Below are 16613 nucleotides of genomic sequence, written 5' to 3'. Positions count from 1 at the left end.
AGAGGATGAGGTCGCAATTGGCCAATGACACAAACATTTTTTGGATGTCAAAGATCAGCGAAGCTCAATAGACCTGAAAGGCCCGTGCGGATTTACCCCGCGCTGTTCAGCGAATATACACGCCGATATAAATCTCTAGTGTGGTTCAGCCCGAAAGTACAGAAATGAGGAGGGCGAGATTGCTCCAAATGTCCCGCGTGTCACGATCTGAGCCGTCACAGCTCTGACAGCACAAACATCCCCCTCGGTTAAAGGACACAAGATCAACAGAGAAAGATGGAAAAGAGGAAAATAAAAAGAGACACGTTAAAGAAAAAAACCACAATAAACCTTCGGGGGGAAAAAATGGAGCATTATCTGAGGAAAATATAAACTTCTGTCACGCAAAAGGAAAATATTCTCGATGTTACGAGCTTCGTGATTTGCGATGTTGTCGGTTTGATATTAACTCGAAGAAGTCTTTAAGTAAAACAATTCAAACAGATAACAACCTGATCTTCAGCGTTCGAACCCCAAGAAAATCAGGATAAGACAGCGTTTTAGTCCAGAAAAACTCAAACACACAATAAGCATGCGGAGGCAATTGTTTCAAATAAAAAAAATAAAAAAAATTTAAAAATGAAGGATTACCCAGAGAGGGCGAGATAAGAGAGACAATGAGATGATCAGAGGAAGGGAGGCGAGGGGGAAGCAAATGCAGAGCGGAGGAGAAAGACGGACAGCCGATAATTAGACGAGAAGCGTTTGGCGGCTAATTACAGCAGCAGAAGAAGAGAAGCAGCCTCGGGCCGTTCTCAAAGCCTTCAAAATGAACTTACCCAGGTTTAAACCAGCCACCTTCAAAAAAACCAACATAAACCTGTCCTCGATGTACCTCGTGGGAGTTACTCATTTCATACACCCAAAACAAACAAAAAAAGAGGATAAAAAAAACAAAAGTACCATAACTTATAAATTCCTTAAATGTTTTAGGCTCGGTTCCAAAGTAGCGTACTTCCCTTCGTACGCTCGTGTAGTACGCTTTCGTTTTAGTACTCTGACTTGTGGAGTACCTGAATCTTGACAGGGTAGCGTCGTCTCAAAACACAGACTGGAAATAACCGTAACATTTGAACGCCTCGTGCCTTGTGTGTCTGATGAATGTCTTCGAGCAGTTGTGTTTTTATTATTCGGGCCCGAGCACCGATGGCGCAAAAGCCCCGTTGTTATTCAAGCGATTATTATTATTCTCCGTAAGCAACTGCATTTTTGGAGGCTTTATCATACTCAAAAAGTCATGAAAGTTGGTACACGCGTCTCTCCCGGCGAAAAATTTCATATTTTATCAGAGTCGCGAGTGGGCGTGGCCAAACGGCTTGCTAGCGCCCCCGGCGGCTACATTTACCTGCATGCACGAAATTCTGGGAAAAAGAAACTCGTCTTTAAGTGTTAATCTCATGTGATGTGTGAATACAACGGGACAAAAGCAAAAAGAAGCTATTCAGATATTTAATTTAAAATGTTGTTTAAAACTATTTACGGTATGTAATTACCGTAACAAGTTGGTTGGCTGAAAAACATGGAGTCCGTCAAGGAACGTTTTTTTGAATGAATGAATGAATTTTCAGTGCAGACTTAAGCCGCTCTCCTCTGCTTTGCTTAATGGGGAAGTGACAAATTGAAAAAAGAAAAAAGAAAAAGAAGAAAAGCTCTGCTGATTTCAGCGATTTTCATTATCCGGCGTGAATGAGTTGGATCAAACTCGGAAGATGGCGACGCAGACAGCAGATAATTAAGAGGGAGGCGTTTAGCGGGCTAATTACACAGCGACAGGAGCAGCCGGAGGCGGAGCGGCGGGCCTTGAACTCACCGCCGTTTTCCACCAGCTGATTACAGAGAGAAAACACCAGGTTAAAACACGGCTGTTTGCATGGTGTTGTTTAACCGTGAGGAAGGAAAGGAGAGAGTGGAAAACCAACTGACAGGGAAAAAGAAACCAAACCGAATGTATGGATGAGGAAAGCAAAAGCTCCAAATAATAATAATAATAATCAGTCTCCTTCAGTTGGTCTTTTTGTGACATTTTTGATCCTGAAAGCAGCCGAAGCTCACAACAAATAAAAGGAACAAAATGAGCTGAAGCAGCCAGCTGGTCCCTCCGGTCAGACTCTCGCTGTAAATGTCAAGCTTTCTGTTTTCGTCTGCTCGATGCCACCTGAGCTTTTGGCCACGAAACCACAAAAAGACAGATCGGGGGGGATGAACGGATGAACATTCATCCGTTCATAAGATCCTGTTTGTGGTGTTACAGTGCTTCATGTTTTGTAACCAAGCTGTGGACGGCAATGTTGGTCTGTCTGTCTAAAAATGTCTCTACATGTATAAATTGGATTACAAATATATATTTAAAGAGACATTAAAGGTCCCGTATTTTATCAATTTAGATTTCCATTTCTTTTTGATGATAAAGCGGGCCGTGCTTTCGGCTATGTTGTATAAATACGGTGTAGATGTCAAAACACTCAGTCCACAGATAAACGCACACAGCTGGCATTCAACAATTGCGCCGATTGGACGAGTTGTCTGGATTTCCGCAATTTTTGTGATGTCACAAACTCACGAACATGCTCCGCGTTCGCCCTGAGCACGGCCCACTGTCCGACCTCTCGTGGAAACAAAACGGTACAAGACCTGAAGGAAACCTGTGGTTGACCTGGGTGTGCGTCACTCAGAAAAGAATCAGCCAATCAGAAGACAGGGTCATTGATATCAATGTGTCTTAAAGAGACAGGCACAAAACAGCTTGTTCTTGGCGGAGCGTCACAGGGAAGCTTAAAAGAGGGGATGTATAAAATATACAGAAATGTTTTTTTGGAATATAAAAGAATAAACTTATCGTTTATGAATATCAAAACTGCGAAAACAATGTTAGCCTTTTAATTTTGTTAATGTTTTAGACAATAAAGAATAATTTAGGTTCGATTCAAATTAATTTTTCATTTCCTGTACCACCATAGTGATTTTAACTGGTCTCCATCTTTTATCACATAAACAAGAAATTTGCAGTTCGATCCTCGTGAGCCACGACAGCGTATCTCGTACCTGCACCACTTTCCCCTGCGGGCTCTCGGAGAAGACCAGGACCTGGTTGTAGAGAGGATCCAGAGACTTCCTGACCGACTTGGTCTTCTTCTTGGCCACGCAGATCCCGTTCTCCAGGAGATAAACTTTGATGTAGGCCGCTGGAACGACAGCAAGCAGGAAAGTGAGACCTGAGGTCACAGTGAAACTCACAAGTCAACCTCCTTACAAAAATGTAAGTTCATACCTTCATGAATAATTATTTATCCATAACTTCCTGTGAGTAAACGTTTTGAAAAAAAAAAACCGGTGCGGATCAGCTCTTATATGAATGACTTCATTATTACAGATCTGTCATCACAGATTTTCTACTTAAATTCCAACAGCAAAAGGATTTTTATCAGTTTGGTGTCTGTAAGCCTTTTATTTTAAATGATTTTTCAATTGTCATGCCATGAACCAGCTCCAGATGTGCTGATTCTTAATATTGCAATGCTTTTCGTGTTGGAACTAAAAAAAAAAAATAAAAAAAAAAGAAATTCTGGTCTTCAAAAAATTTTCTTAAAATTCTGGTCTTCAAAAATTTTTCTTAAAATTCTGGTTTTCTTAAAATTCTTTTAACAAATTGATCATCTATGAAATCTATCCACTGTGACTTGGGATATCTTAGTAAAAAAAAATGTTGGGATTCAACTCTGATCCCCGACCAGAAACGTTGATAAAACAGAACCTCCTTTATCTCAAAATTCTTTTAAGATATTAAAGATATGTAGTAAAAATGTATATTAATATAGCAACAGCAGAAGCTATGCAGTATTGTATTAAAGGTGATAAATACAGACTAAACTTGTCTTATTGTTTACAAGCTATTTGATCCAAACATTGGAGGTTCTAATTCAAAAATTTTGTTCAATTTAGAAATTTGAATAAAAGTTGAACTTTAAGAATATGTTGATTTAATGACATCAACCAGTTCCAGATGTGCTGATTCTTAATATTACAATGCTTTTCTTGTTGGAACTAAAACAAAAAAATTCTGGTCTTCAAAAAAAACATCTTAAAATTCTTTTAACAAATTGAGCATCTTTCATGAAATCTCTTGATCAGTTATCAGCCTGTATAATTATTATTATTTATTCTTTTTACTGTCACACCACTGTTTTAAAGAGAAAACCTCGCCTCCAATTATAAAAATGACAAACATCAGTCTTCTAGTTTTAAATTGATATCATAGGGAGTAAAAATTTGTTGCTAGGTAACACAAGCAGTAACAAGATTAAACACTGGTGCTTACATACCTTTTTTTCACATATACTTTTATACACACACACATAGCATAGCTTTTTGTTTCAGATTATTTCTCATCTCCTCTTTTATGTCTCCTTCATAGTTTTTCCAGATATAGTTCTTCATTTTTTTTCCTTTTCGCTTACGTTGTTTTTGTTCTTATGCAATTAGGATCAATGCCTGGTTTAATATTATGCAACATAACGCTCTGTGTGTGTTAATAATGTACCCTACGGGGATGCTGTGTGCCCTTTTTCACTGGCTTTGTGATGCGTTCGAGTGTCGCGGGAAACTTTCAAGACATTACGGTTGTACAATGGTAAAGCTTTTTTCTCTCTTTTAAAATGGCAGAAAGAAGCTGACTCATTCATCAGAATATGAGGGCAGGACCAGGACTCACCTGGAGGTCCCTTTGAACCTGGTTTCATGGTGAGTCCTCTGGCCTGGACGACCTCCACCTCCAGACCGCCGTTCCGCTCCATCAGACCGATCTCCACGTCACCTGGAAGGTAACAAAGAGGATGGAGCAGGTGAATGAGATCATTTGGGCTTTTATACTTGTGGTGATTGACTATAGTGTAATATAGAGTAAAATAAATAACAGAAATACAAAAGTAGCCATATATTTCTTACTACCTGAATATTAGAATAGCTATTATCATTAATAATATATATAAAATTAACATTCATATTTTTTATCACATACGTGCAATAACGATCTTTTTTTTCTTTACACATTTTTCTGTATAGGTCCAGGTGTATAATTTTTTTGTGTATATAGCTTGTTTGTTTGTGTATTTACACTTTAGTTTTTATAAAATTTTTAGATAAATTTGTTTTTTTTAATCTAAAATGTACCTAAAAAAAAACAACTGATGAAAAACCCACCGTACCAAAGCTAAATGGCAAACAGCACCAGCAGGTAACATGTTAGCCATATCTACTCTGTAATAAAACGGTATTTTAACTTTCTGTTTTTTACCAGTTTAACTTTATTGCATTTTTTTAATGTGCAAAATGTCAATTTTTCTTCATTTCGCTCATTTCCAAAAAGCCCCGTCTGAATGACAGTCTCAGCGAAACGTTCCCCTAAAAATGACAAAAAAAAATTCCTTTGAAAAGCGACGGAGCTGCAGATGACGGCCAAGTTATTCTGGGTTCTCTGACATTATATAACCGGGGACTGGACAGCAGGTCTGGAGCAGAGCCGGTCCAGTCGGTGCCACTGTTGTCGGGCCAAGGACACCGCCGGGGCTGCCAGCGAGGAAAACTGACCCACTTACAGTAGATCAACGGCTGCGGAGGACAGGCCGCGTGCGAGATATATATATATATATATATATATATATATATATATAAAAATATATGTGCACAGCCTGAGAAATGAGTATGGAAACAATGGGAAAAACAGTAAGACGTGGCGCCCTGATTTATGAGGCGGCGGTTTTGCCAGCGTGAAATGATTTCAGCAGTCGTTTGGTTCACTTTTATGAGGGAATAAGCTTCTTTTTTTTTCTTCTTCTTCTTTTCAATTTTCAGACCCGTTTTTCTTGGTTAATAAAATACGGGTGCTAATTCTGACCCTCAAATCTCAATAATTTCCTTCTCAGGTTAGAGATAAGAAGGTTAAAAAAAAAAAGGGACGATTTAAGCTTTTAATCTACATATATTTAAAAGGGACTTTTTAAGCAGCTTCCTCAGTGACGGATCCTCAGAGTTTTAAATACTCCGGCCTTTCTCTCACCCATCGACGTGGTCGCCAGCGTCTGCCGCCCGACGAACTGGGCCGGCCCCATCCCGTCCAGGAAGTCGCTGAACTGGGCGTCCGACGCCAAACACATGCCGCTGTAGTTGAGACTGCGGGAGGACAGAAAAACAAGCGAGAAAAAAACGTGACCAAAAGATAACGACACAATACGAGAGAGAGAAAGAGAGAGAGGAGACACAAACAGTCGAGAGGAGTGAGATGAAACAAAAAAAAGAAAAACAAGAAGCCGTTTATCACTCTGGTTTTCGTTCAACTCCCTCCCAAAAAAGAATTCAAATTGGCTGCTTGAAACCAAACTCAGACTGTTGGCTCTGGAAGTTTGACCCCGTATGTCCTTCTTGTGTGTGTGTGTGTGTGTGTGTGTGTGTGTGTGTGTGTGCAAAAGGAATCGGCTCAGAGTGCTTTGGTGGCAGACCGCCAGGTACCGTAACTCTGTGTGAATGTAAAATCTTTCTTTTAGAAAAAAAAAAAAAATCCAGCAAAGGTAATCTTTATTTATGCAAAGAGATGATGTATTCATGGCAAAAAAAAAAAAAAAAAATATATATATATATGCATATATTGTAGCTTTTGTATGAAGAATGGTGTCATGAAATAGTTTAATATTTTTAAGTGGTTCAAGTAATCAATGTCCTCCTGGAGACACAAGAAAACTACGCCATAAACTATAAGGTACCATGAATACGTCCCAAGTTAAATTTAGAGACTTGTTTATCATAGTATATTACCGACGTGTTTGACAGCTCCAAAGACAGAAAAAAAAATGAAATCGACAGTAAAACTGTTGTCGACTGTAACGCTGGCAGACATTCAATTTCATACAAATATGGTTTTCAAGTGTGAAAACAGAGACCGAAGCTTCTGTGGAGAACTCTTTCATCACTCAGGAAATAATTGGGCGAGTGAAAGAAAAAAGATGAAAAGCAGTTAGTCGATGCCAAGTAATTCAGTATTCTCTGGGAGCTACTTCGTGCCGTGCAGCGTTGAGTGCCGGCTCGCATTTATAACGGTTGCATTTCACACTGAACTCACTAACGGGGAACCGACGAGTGCGACTCATTCTGGTATGAAAAGCGCAAAAGAGAGTAATTAAATTTGTATTATTATTAGTTACACCTGTGATTTTAAATAGATGCCGTGTAAAGAAACTGGAAACCGCCTGGGTGGCGAGTTGTACCAGTTAAAAAAAAAAGGAAGCTATCACGTCAACATCACCACATCATTTTGTACTTTCCCCAATAAAAGCAAAAAAAAAAAACACTGATTAGAAAATATAATCTTGCAGTCTCATTATCTTCATTTATTTAGATTTTTTTTTTTTTTAGTTTTTTTGTGTTACGATGTGCTTCTCAACGTCAATCTTAAGATTTTTTTTTTTTCCAAATTTGTCCAATTTGTGCAACTTCCTGTTTCGACTCGGCGTCTATCTCGTCGCAAACCCTGCAGCGATTTTTTTTTTTTTTTTTTTTTTTTACTGTCATGTTATTAGCACGTGTTTCTCTTCCTTCCCCATGAGATAAAGAAAAAAAAAAATTAAAAAAAAGATCTTCCTGTCCCTCCTTTTTTTAAATTTTTTTTTATCAGTCGGACAACGCAAACCTAAATGACCCGCCGGGTTTGTCCTCGATGTGAAATGAAGGAAGAGCGTTGAAATATTTACCGGGTCGCTCCCAACCAAAGTCAGACGAAGGAACGAAAGGGGAGCCGACAGTGAACATTAACGTCAGAACGAGCCTCCGTCACGGCAGAATCATTTACAAGGCGGTCCTCCAGCGCGACACAAATAAACACTTATCTTAGATTAGTCATCGATGTCGACGTCAGCAGATATTACCGCGTGCAAAATATAATCCCGGAGTCTCATTTATATCTCATTACTGGTGCCTCTGAGTTCCCTGACGACATACCATGTCTGCGCGTTTGCATCGGCCCATCTGCGCTCTTAATGCAATAAACGACGCACGCGGTTATCAAATCAACATATCATGGAAATTCAAATCAGGTAATAACTTTAGCGTGTGATGTATGTTTGTGTGCGTGCACACGCCAAGAGGGCTGACGCGCGATAAGTCAAGCGACATTAGCCGAGTGGGTATTACTGGGTGATAAAATCCTGAGCTTTAGATTATAATGTTAGTGTGCGGCGGGGCGCAGCTGGGGATTTATGCTGCCGCCGTTTCACAGAAATACGACGCTCAATGTAAACCGACGAACATTTAGGATCTCGTACGACTTAAGTTCCAACTCCGAATTAAAAAAAAATAAATAAAAAAAATACTTATTACGGTTTATGATGATCAAAAATAATTGTTTTGAAGTACGGACATATAAGTGAATACAGGTGAGGAATTAAGATGTAAATGTAGTTTGGTTTTTCTGCAGTGGAGCTACGAACATGTGACAAATATATTTTATTGTTGTTTGCTATAAGAAGCATTCAAAGCTAATTTGATGCCTTTTTTTTTTAATTATGGGCTGAATGTGCTGTAATACTACAACAGAGCTGCTTCTCTATTGGTCCATATGTACCACATGTACCGTGGGGACAGATTTATTCTGTTATAACTCTTTACTATGGCCATTAAACGTATATGAATTTTGAGGCAGAGTTTGACCAAGTCATGATTAGACATTACATAATTAGCAAACGTGAAATAGATGATGAATTTTACTGGTGAATATTGTCATTTAAGGCATCAAAAGTTCAGTATTTCTACACACGTGAAAATGAACTAGATTTTAAAAAATGACATGGAGAATTTTGAGAGTTTAAAAGGACAATGTTTAAAGTTGTTTTTCCCAAAATATGATTTGGAGGAAATGTAACTACAACCTTATTTCATGTATTATGGACATATATTTTTTCCAACTGCATGAAGTCTTGAAAGCTTCACGCTGCAGACGAAGCAGCACCCCCGAGGGGGTTTCAGCAAAATCAGAGCTGCCACGAGAAAAAGGAGTAAAATGTTACAACACAAAGTCAATAAAATGTCAACGGTGTCTTCTCGGATTCTTTCTTCTTTTTTTTTTTCTTTAATAAATGAAACGTCTTTAATCGAGAAAGAGAAACTAAAACTGTTACACAAACACAGAAAATCACTCCTCGTTTAGCTCCATCACACAGAAACACACAACACTGGCCGGGTCCCGAGCTGCTCCGTCCCCCCCCACACCTCCCCCACCTCCCCTCCGTCCCCCTCCACCCCCCACAAACCGTAAATCAATAAGCTCATAAGTGTGATTGGATGGTGTTAGCTGACAAAGTGCTTATTCATGGCCGTAGAAACGCAGACACGGAGCTTTTCAATCAGCCGGCCGAGCCAAACAAGTCCGACAGAAACGATGGTGCAGCCAACTTAAAGTTTCAACCGCAGTCGGGATGCAGACGCAGATTTTAACCACGCTGCCCCTCCGTTTGACAGTTTATTCATAAAGATCAGTTAAACGGTGCAGATATCAACCAGACCCAGTGTTTTTATTTTTTTTTGTTCTACGCTAATTAAAACACTGATTCTTCGTTTTCAGGTGATTATACACCGATGAAAACAACATTATGTGTAATAATATTACATTTCTACCAATAGAGTCCTATTAAATCCTACGCAGTCGCCCCTTTAAGGCAATTTCAAAGTGCTTATTGTGTATTTAATAGAAAGAAAATAGACTAGAAGAGATCATTTTAAAGAGAATGTAAAAAAAAAAAAAAAAAAAAGGCACAGTGACAGAATTAATGGTTTTATGGTTTATTTCTGTATTTCTTGTGTTTTGAATTTACGTACCTATTTTCGAGTCTACGATTTGTACCGTCTTTTTGCGTACGTGTTGTGACTTGTTGAGTTTCCGTACACCAACAGTTCTTCTCTTCTATCTCTATGCTGTCCTTTTCTCTCTCTGCTCTCCTCTCACCCCAACCGGTCGAGGCAGATGGCCGCCCACCTCTGAGCCTGGTTCTGTCGGAGGTTTCTTCCTGGTAAAAGGGAGTTTTCCTTCCCTCTGTTGGAGGTTTTTCTCCCTTAAAGAGGAGGTTTTTTTCCCTCCTAGCTGATGTGGGAATTGTTGAATTGTTGAATTGTTGGGTTTCTCTGTATAATATTGTAAAGTCTTGCTGGAAGGACTTTAATGTGTTAAGTGCCATAAAATAACCTGTTGTGATTTGGCGCTATATAAATAAAGTTGAATTGAATTGAATTGAATTAAAGGCCCATCAAGGACGGACTTCTCTACACAAATAAACGTAAAAAAAAAAAAAAAAAGAAAAGTAAGATTTGTTTGAGGAAAATTTAAACCCCAAAAAAAGATTGACCAAAGTGCTGCACATAGACAGAATTAAAACATTCAAATATACTTAATCATAAGGAGGAAATAAGCAATCAAAACAATGAAATAAAAAAAATAAAATAATCAAAAGCAAGATTAAGACAACGCGAAACACACGACAAAGAACAAGCAGTAAATAATAAAGTAAACGGTGGTTAATGTGGAAAAGGCAGTGAAAATAACTATATTTTTAAAGAGGTTTTGAACACTGGTAACGATTGAAATAAGTTATGATGTCATCGGTTCTGGCTGTGTTTTTCAAACTGAGGCCACTTAAAATTTAGGAGGAAAGACTGAAGAGTTTGAATAAGTTGAATCAAACAGACTTAATGTTGCTGCGCTCTCTTTCTAGCTCTCTGCTTCTTAAAAGTTTGTTTACATGTATATAAATAGAAGTATCCTTTTGCATACTAACCCCAGTGTGACACAATCAATAATGTTTTTTAGGTTTTTTTTTCTTCCATATAACTCTGGATGACACTTTAAAATGTATTAAAAATGATTTGGTTTTAGCCACTGCAGTATAAAAGTAGGTAAGCATCATCGTGTTTCAGCTAACGTTTCCTTTTTCCTTGTTTTTCTATGGGATGCAAACTGAACCACGCAGCAGCTTATAAACAAAATATCTGCATATTCCCAAAATAAATGGGATATTAATGCGCATGCAAACTCACTCAATGATGCAATCATCATCCTCTCGGTCTCTCTGCCTCCCCCCCTCCCCTGTTCCTCTTTAAACCCTCCCATCATCGCTCGGTCTGTCCGCCTCGTCTCGTTATGTAACTGCAGGAATTCGAGCCGATCGCCAGGTTGGCACCGATCCGCATGTGTCCGTGTGTCGCATGTTCGGTAGTACTACGCTGTTATTGCTGATGTCATGGATGCTTTTCCACTGAGGTTCGACTGTATATTTCCTCCCTCACTGCTTCCCTCTGTGCATCAAAAAAAACAAAAAAAAACCCCTGCTGACTTTTTCTGCTTCTCTTCTGGATGGTTTAATAGAAACGCATTAACACGAGGCAGTTAAAGGAAGAAAAAATAACGTGGAAATCAAAAAGGTCTGAGGGACCTTTTTCTGAGCAAAAATAAAAACCTCGACGAATAGCAAACAAATTCACCAAAAATTTTAAATTAAGAAAAACATTTTTCGAATCAATCTTACATCCCAGATGAATTTAAAAAGGACAATCTGCACCCCAATTTCCACACAAATATGTTCTTAACAGACATGTGCAGATTAGAGAAACAAAGCAAACCATGTCTCACAGCAAAGCGTGAAATAGACACGCCGGTTCCACCGCAGCAAAAGACGTGAAATAGACACGCTTTGGGCTGTGTAGGCGTGAAAGTTACATGTTTTTGAAAGCGTGAAACTTACACGCATGTAAATGTCACGTGACCGAAGTCCCGCAACAGTATTAGGATTATTCAGGAGGTGTTAGGAGGTAGGTTTTAGCTGAATGTTTAAAAAAAAAAAAAAAAAAAAACATGGTTGCACGCAGTAGCTTTCCTAGAAAACGTGTAGCTTTCACGCCTTGACGGCGCAATGCGTGTCTATTTCACGTTTTGTTGTACTCTGCCTGTTTCATTACATTTCATCCGAATACGTTGCCTCAATCGTTTTGTTTTTCATTTACTCTCAGCGTCATGTCTGTATTCCCGTCGAACCCGGAGCAGGAGGTCGTTACTCACTTCCCCTCGGAGCCGTAGCTGTTCATGCTGTCCTCTATGGACTCGTGGCTGGCCTGGCGGACGGTCCGACTGGGCATCTCCACGGCCAGGCCCGTCTCCGTGCTCCTCTGGATGCCTCCCTTCAACTTCCTGCCATCTGTGTCCACTGCAGGGGAAACAGACAGCAAAAATAAATCCTGAATTTCAGCTGCCATACGAGCACGTACGAAAGAGTCTGTGATTTATTTATATTATTATGGTTTAAGTCTAAGGTGTGTAACTGCACAACGCCCTTCTTAGGATATGTACATACAGTCGCGTTCAGCTCTTTGTTGATATTATTTTTTTGGAGCAAATGAACATTAAAAACCCCCCAAAAAAAACTATGAGACAATTCACATTGTTCCACCACATTAAAAGGTAAAAGTACAGCTAGATATTGTTCTCAAAAGGATCCTCGAATGATGAGAAAAAATAGTGTCGAGAAAAAGAAAAATACTTCTCACTGTGGTCTTAAAACTACTAAATAAGTGACATTTTCCTTGTGAGTGGAATTTTTACACCAATTTTCTTCTAGTTTTTTTTTTCTTTTTTTTGCACATTTTGTCGCCATTTTACCACGAAAATCCAATAAATCTTTTTTTTTTTTTTTTTTTTCGGAAACATAAACATAAGGGGATGCCTCCGCTCAGTTGAGGTGCAGCTGTTTATGCGTTTGTCCCGCCGCGACCCCATCAGTGTCAGAAGGACGACGGCGGAGAAGAGAAATCTCTTTAGCGAAGCCAAGGACAAAAAGCACTCGATTCCTCCTCAGAGCCGGGACATACATCTTGTTGCAAAATAGACCACAAAATCGATGCACGGGACACTTTATGGGACCCATCTCTGGCTTCAAGGTGTCCTGCTTATGTGTGTGTGTGTGTGTGTGTGTGTGTGTGTGTGTGTGTGTGTGTGTGTGTGTGTGTGTGTGTGTGTGTGTGTGTGTGTGTGTGTGTGTGTGTGTGTGTCGATAGCGGCTGAGTTTATAATGAATTGCTCGAGCACGAGGTCTTTGACCTTGTTTTAAGGACGGGACGATGTTTTCCTTTTAATACTGAGGGCACCGACAGGAACACACACACACACGAAGACACACACAAATTTAAAATCGAATCAAGACCGTGTCACAACATTTTCTTTGTGAAATTGTACTGATAGATGTTTCATTTTCTGACTGAATAAAAGCTAAAACTGGTGAAATCGATCAAATAAAATATATATCAAATGCCTTACAGGAAGCCACTCACACACACACACACACACACACACACACACAGACAAAGTGCCACAAAGTTAGTTCTGCAGTTATTAAGCACGACCTAGAACGGTTCTATTTCTAGCGCGTCCACGTGGGATGGGTCGCTGGCAGATTTGGGTTAGCGCTTCTGCTTCCTGACTGGTTCCATACGATCCGTCACCTGCTATCGCCGTCAGACATTTTACAAATAAAAAAAGGTCCAGACCAAACTAGAACTCAGTCAGGGAAGGGACATCTTTTAAGAGACGCTGAAATATATTGCTCTCGGAGGAAGTCCTTCGATTTATTCCGTCTGATCTTCAGCGGCAGTATTTTGTGAGCTATTAGATGTTGATGTCGCCCACTTTCGCTTCGGCCCCGGAGACCACTTGATACCGACATGTATAAAATCGGTAACAGTCGTGGTAGACGGAAAATGCACCTTATATCAGTCTTCTTGTCTGTAGCTGTATGTTTGTTGGAGTTAGATTTGTTCTGCTGTAGCTGCAGGAAAAACTGTTGCCCACCGGTCTGAATACAAGCCGGATTCAAATTCTGTTTCTATATTTTGCAGGGTTTCATTTCGTGCATTGTGTAAACCATTAAAAACAAACAATACCATCGGAAAAAGTAACGCGTGTGTACCACAGACTGTATATAAAAGTGTTCGTAGCTTCCGGGTCTGAAAAATGAAGCCGATGCGGAAGGGCCTTCAAGCTGCGATACCACCGAGTGCCACTAGAGGTCGGCTCCAAAAAGCCTCCATAGTCTCCCATTCAACTTTCAACTCTCATCAAATACAAAGTTGCTGAAGAAACTAAAGTCACTCCTTCTTATTAGTTTTCTGGCGGTTCATCCGAAAATAATCCCGTCATTTTTTGAGAATAAGACAAAAAGATGTGTTTTTGAGGGGCGTGTCTGTTTGATTGACAGGCCGGTGGTGCAGTCAGGTTACAGCTGTTGGTGGGTGGGACGTAGTATCGTCGGGTTTCCAATCAGATCGAGTCAGATCCACCAGCTCGTCCAAAAATTTGACAAACTGAACTAGCAAAGATGGCGGCGGCCAAAATCTGAACTCGAGGCTTCAAAAAGAAGAAAGTTCTTATATTTCTGTCGTATTTAGGGGCGTGTACTTGTTGTGTCATTCTGTGCTGCACAACAAACAATATGCCTCCAAGGTTTTTCGTCTTTTTCAGTGAAAAAGATGTTAAGGAAAGGCATTTTTCATTTAAAATAGTACATATAATCTTGAGTTCATTTTTTTTTCCCCAGTTTTCCCCAGTTTGCCCAAATGGCTTCGGTTAACGGCGGCCTCGACTGACTCCACACTTCTATTAACTGATGAGCCAGAGGCCAAAGTTGGTTCGAAGCTAGCGAGCTAATAACTGTGACTGGCACTCGGCCATCAATGCCCCCCCCCCCCTCAAAAAAACCCCAACAACAGTGTGGAGCCGAGCCAGCTCGTATCCGGTCCTCTGGCCCGACATTCACAACATTCAGCTGCAGTTATACAAACTCAGCCAGTTGCCCACCAATCCAATGTCATGAAATCTGCATCTGGGATTCCAGTTTTTAATTTCAACCATTTACATAAAAATAAATAAATAACAAGCACCAACAAAAACACGGAGTAAGAATGTCAATTTAATGCTCGTGTGACTTGGTGGGTCGAACCTGAAAAAAACAAACACGTGAAAACCTTTCGAGTTGTAAAATAAAATGTCCTAATCCTAATCCTGACCCTCCATCTGGATTTACGAACAACATAAATCTGCTTTACACGCAGTCCCGTTACCGTAGTAACGACAGACTGGAGTCGATGCTAGTCTTTACCGGCATCTCGTCAAAACGTTTGGATGACGTCGCAGACTCCTCGTTAAAACAACGCTGGAATTTTTTTTTCCGATCCTTTCAAATGTCGCTCAACACAAAATCTATATTAAAACTGACATTTCAGGTGCGTATATTGTCATATGCATCAAAGGAGTTCAAATGGCTCGATAATATGCTTCCTTTTTAAAGTAGCTTTCACAAAGTCAACAAGAAAATGCAAAAAAAACAACAACTTCACTCCAATTAATTTATTTATTTTTGCTTGTTTGTGTAACGGAGTAAAAAACAAACAAAAAAAAGTATCTTAAAATATGTACTTGAGTTAAAATAGTTCAAATTCCACCACGAAGTCTGTAAAGTGTATTTTACATGGAGAGAGAGTAATGAACGAGTGAATGAGGGAGGAGTTGTGGACACAGCTGGTGTCACCCGGCAGTGACACGGACACGGTTGCCATGGACAATGGATGCCGTTACTATGGAGACCGCAGTGGCACCCGAACATGTGGTGAGGATGCTCTGTGAACCTTTTACCACATAAGACTTGTCCTTTTTCTACACGAGCTTGTTTTTTTTTCTCTCTGCGGATGTGTGTGTGTGTGTGTGTGTGTGTGTGTGTGTGTGTGTGTGTGTGTGTGTGTGTGTGTGTGTGTGTGTGTGTGTGTGTGTGTGTGTGTGTGTGTGTGTGGTACCTCTGTCACCTGGAGGTGTGACCGATGGGGAGTACGGTTACATAACTAAGTCACTCATAGGGGAATATTATCTCACTTCACCTCAATCCAATTCAACCTGATGTATCTGCAGCAGAGTGAGAGACGATCAACGTGAAATATTAATAACGATTACGTTTGTGGTTATTTGTGACATTTCTACGCTGGTTTTTTTTGGTTTTTTTTCTTTGTTTCCAACACTTTGCACATTTGTTACGTGAACGGCCGTTGTGAAGCCACGAGTTCGGATTTTGGGCGGCGCCATCTTTAATTTAATTTAAAATTGTATTTGATTTTATTTGTATATACTGTACAGGTTTTATATTTTATTATTTTATGTTTTACTACCTCTAATTTGATTCTGTCAATTTGATTGCTTTTACTCTGTATGTTTCTAACCTATGCTGCTGTAGCGAAACTATTTCCCGTTGTGGGATCATCCACCCATCCATCTACCCATCCATCCACCCACCCATCCACCCACCTACCCATCCATCCACCCATCCATCCACCCACCCATCCACCCACCTATCCATCCATCCATCCATCCATCCACCCATCCATCCATCCACCCACCCATCCATCCACCCACCCATCCATTCATCCACCCATCCATCTACCCATCCATCCACCCACCCATCCACCCACCTATCCATCCACCCATCCATTCATCCACCCATCCATCCATTCAT

At 40.0% G+C, this 16613-nt stretch overlaps 1 protein-coding gene across 1 annotated transcript in view; it reads right to left on the bottom strand.

Annotated features, from left to right (window-relative positions):
• Positions 1 to 16613, bottom strand: part of rims4 (regulating synaptic membrane exocytosis 4) — a 42903-nt gene that overhangs the window by 8104 nt on the left and 18186 nt on the right. Inside the window, exons 2-5 of the mRNA XM_069712656.1 lie at positions 12125 to 12269; positions 6092 to 6204; positions 4748 to 4849; positions 3082 to 3221 (exon numbers count right to left, since the gene is read on the bottom strand). Coding sequence (XP_069568757.1) covers positions 3082 to 3221; positions 4748 to 4849; positions 6092 to 6204; positions 12125 to 12269 — 500 coding nt within the window. The remainder of the gene's footprint in view (positions 1 to 3081; positions 3222 to 4747; positions 4850 to 6091; positions 6205 to 12124; positions 12270 to 16613) is intronic.

Source organism: Brachyistius frenatus, unplaced genomic scaffold (assembly GCF_029030835.1).
Source record: "Brachyistius frenatus isolate BFR_SWC_R1_liver_20210118 unplaced genomic scaffold, ASM2903083v1 Contig_111, whole genome shotgun sequence".
Classification (NCBI taxonomy): domain Eukaryota; kingdom Metazoa; phylum Chordata; class Actinopteri; family Embiotocidae; genus Brachyistius; species Brachyistius frenatus.
This window is presented reverse-complemented; position numbering and strand designations above follow the sequence as displayed.